The following is a 2,562-nucleotide window of genomic DNA, read 5'->3' as shown; positions in this document are numbered from 1 at the left end:
TTTTTCTCTTTTTTTTTTTTTTTTTTTTTTTTTTTTTTTTTTTTTTTGGTACCGGGGATTGAACTCCGGTCCTTGTGCTTGCAAGGCAGGCCACCGAACCGCTGAGCTAAATCCCCGGCCCACGGTTCACTAATTTACATTACCACTATCTTTAAAATACTGAGTATGAGTTTTTTCAGTGGCTACACAATCATAAGGATTAATGTAGCAAATCTGTACAATACATTCATGGAATTTTCAATTCTTACCCTAGGGAATTCAGGTAAAATTAGGAAGCAGCATATCTCTCAAGAGTTCACTGCAGGGCTGGGGGTGTAGCTCAGTGATAGAAAGCTTGCCTAGAATGTGAGAGGCCCTGGGTTCCATCGGCAGCACCACACACACACACACACACACACACACACACACGCACACGCACAGTTAACTGGAAAGTATGATAAGATCAAAAGAAACTTTATCTTCACCAGTGGATGATAACACGCAGAAACCAACAGTGTTAGAAACTTCTCTCTTCTATCCAAGAGCCAACTGCATTGCTGCTGAAGCAGAAAAATCTCAGATCTTACCAAACATGGTCAGACAGAAATGCTTTCCTCTGGGAAAGCTTGATTCCCTCTGTGTAGCACAGTGATGGAGCACTTGCCTAGCATGCTCAAGGCCCTGGGTTCTATCCCCTGCCTAGCAAAAACCTTTCCTTTCTCAGGCTCAGAGTACCTTTTGAACTGTAGCTACTGATAAATACTTTTTATCAGAAAAAAATGCTGTTGTGCAGATCACATGTGGATTTTAAAAAATAGCTTCTAACTTGCATTTTATGGACACATGTACAAAATAAAATTGAACAAAATTGAGTAAGACTAAGTCACTCAAACACTGCAAAAAAAAAAGTTGAACACAAGAAGTAGCGGAATGGCCATTTATGACTGTCTAAAGATTATATAGCATCTCTTTCCCCTGGACTAGTAATTTCTTAAAATTCTTTCCAAAATTCAGAAGATATTTTTATATCATAAAACTAATACATATTTATTTTTGAAAATCCCAACTGAAATACAAAATTAGTCTTATCTGTTCCCTAAACCATCACTGCCACTATTCAGCACATGATACAGCTAGCAGCAGACAGAAACAGCCTCAGTAAGAGCAGTAACATTTACCAATTTAGCTACTGTGGTCAATATAGCATATTAAAGCATAGTGGGGAACTGTTTTCTAAACTTTAAAGCACTTTTGAAATCATGCTAAGCTCCAATCCTCAAATGTTCCACTTCCTACTTTTCAGTTATACAAATCTCTCCTTTACTTTTTCAGAAAGGAACCCTGGAAATAATCCAGCTAATCCTTTCATTTAACCAATGAGGAAACTGACACCATAAAAGGCTAAGTGACTTTCTGGGGTCATGTGTGTAATTAGTAGCAGACTTCTGCTAAGAACCGAGGTCTCATGCCTTGGTCCAATCTTGTACTCTACAGAGCTTAGCTGAGGCGGCACAACTTCTCATATTACATGAGACTGGATGGTGTGATCTACCAAACAAGATTACTGTGACCACTAAAGAAATCCGATTCTTCTAAAAGTATCTAGCTGTTGTGCAAATCTACTTATCCAGCTCAGAAGCATGACTATGGAGTTTACAATGTCTATATAGCTATGTAAGATTTCAAGAAAAGTGGAAAGCTTTGCTCTGTGCATTGTTAGCATTATCGTTCAAAAAATAGAAGAGGAGAGAGCCCCAACTTCCCAATGCCATGGTAATAGTAAAGGCTAGATACTCTCCCTAGAATCTTACTGTCTAGGGCCTAGTTATGTGGTATCTCTCCCACGGACACAGTAAGGCAGAGCAACACTGGGGCTGATTAAACAACAGTGCCTCTGGGCAACTTCAGGCCAAGTTAAATGAGACCAGCTTGGTCTAGTTCAGGCTCATCAACTAAGAAATGCCCTATTCCTGCTCTCTCCCCAATTCTTTCTGTAATTTCTCATCATTATAATAGCATTTTTAAAGTACCTTCTGTCACATCCTCCCCCTCAAGTCACACACTTAATGGGATGCTTTCAGTTCACTTCCTTTCCTCCCCCAGGCCTTCAGCTGCCTGTGTCTGGATCTCTTCTTCCTTTATTAACTGATGTTCTAGGGACTGTCACCCGGAGTGGGGAGACGGGTGGGGGGTGAGAAAAGACAAGTCTTGCTGAAGTGTAGGGCCAGAAATGGTGGAGAATAAGTTGATACAGACTGTGGTGCAGATCCCAGGATGCTCCGAATGGCAATCTGAACAATTTAGACTTGACCTCTTAAGTATGGGGGATCTTTGAAGGTTTGTGGGGAGGGTGATAAGAAACCAGCTTTTAAAAATGGGAGCAGTCAGTGGGTGAAGAGTAAGAATTCAGAAAGCACTTGGGAGGCCAGTTAGAAGATTGGTACAAGGGCCAAAGCATAAACATATAAGGACCTGGATTGAAGGCAGCAGAAACTGAATTGCAGGGGCTGGGGATTTAGCTCAGTAGTGCTGCCACCTGCTTCGCAAGCACAAGATCCTGAGTTCGATCCCCACTACCAAAAA

At 41.1% G+C, this 2,562-nt stretch overlaps 1 protein-coding gene across 4 annotated transcripts in view; it reads right to left on the bottom strand.

Annotated features, from left to right (window-relative positions):
• Positions 1–2,562, bottom strand: part of LOC104875077 (integrator complex subunit 6-like) — a 58,525-nt gene that overhangs the window by 43,975 nt on the left and 11,988 nt on the right. For 2 of the 4 annotated variants that reach the window (XM_033760293.1, XM_033760294.1), the window contains exon 3: positions 2,297–2,319. The exons of the other annotated variants lie outside the window; for them this stretch is intronic. In XM_033760293.1, the coding sequence (XP_033616184.1) occupies positions 2,297–2,319 (23 nt within the window). The remainder of the gene's footprint in view (positions 1–2,296; positions 2,320–2,562) is intronic. 4 annotated transcript variants of the gene reach the window in all.

The sequence above is a fragment of the Fukomys damarensis genome, unplaced genomic scaffold, assembly GCF_012274545.1.
Source record: "Fukomys damarensis isolate Sample0158 unplaced genomic scaffold, DMR_v1.0_HiC HiC_scaffold_39, whole genome shotgun sequence".
In the NCBI taxonomy this organism is placed as follows: domain Eukaryota; kingdom Metazoa; phylum Chordata; class Mammalia; order Rodentia; family Bathyergidae; genus Fukomys; species Fukomys damarensis.
The sequence above is the reverse complement of the archived record's forward strand: the minus strand, read 5'-3'. Positions and strand labels throughout refer to the sequence as shown.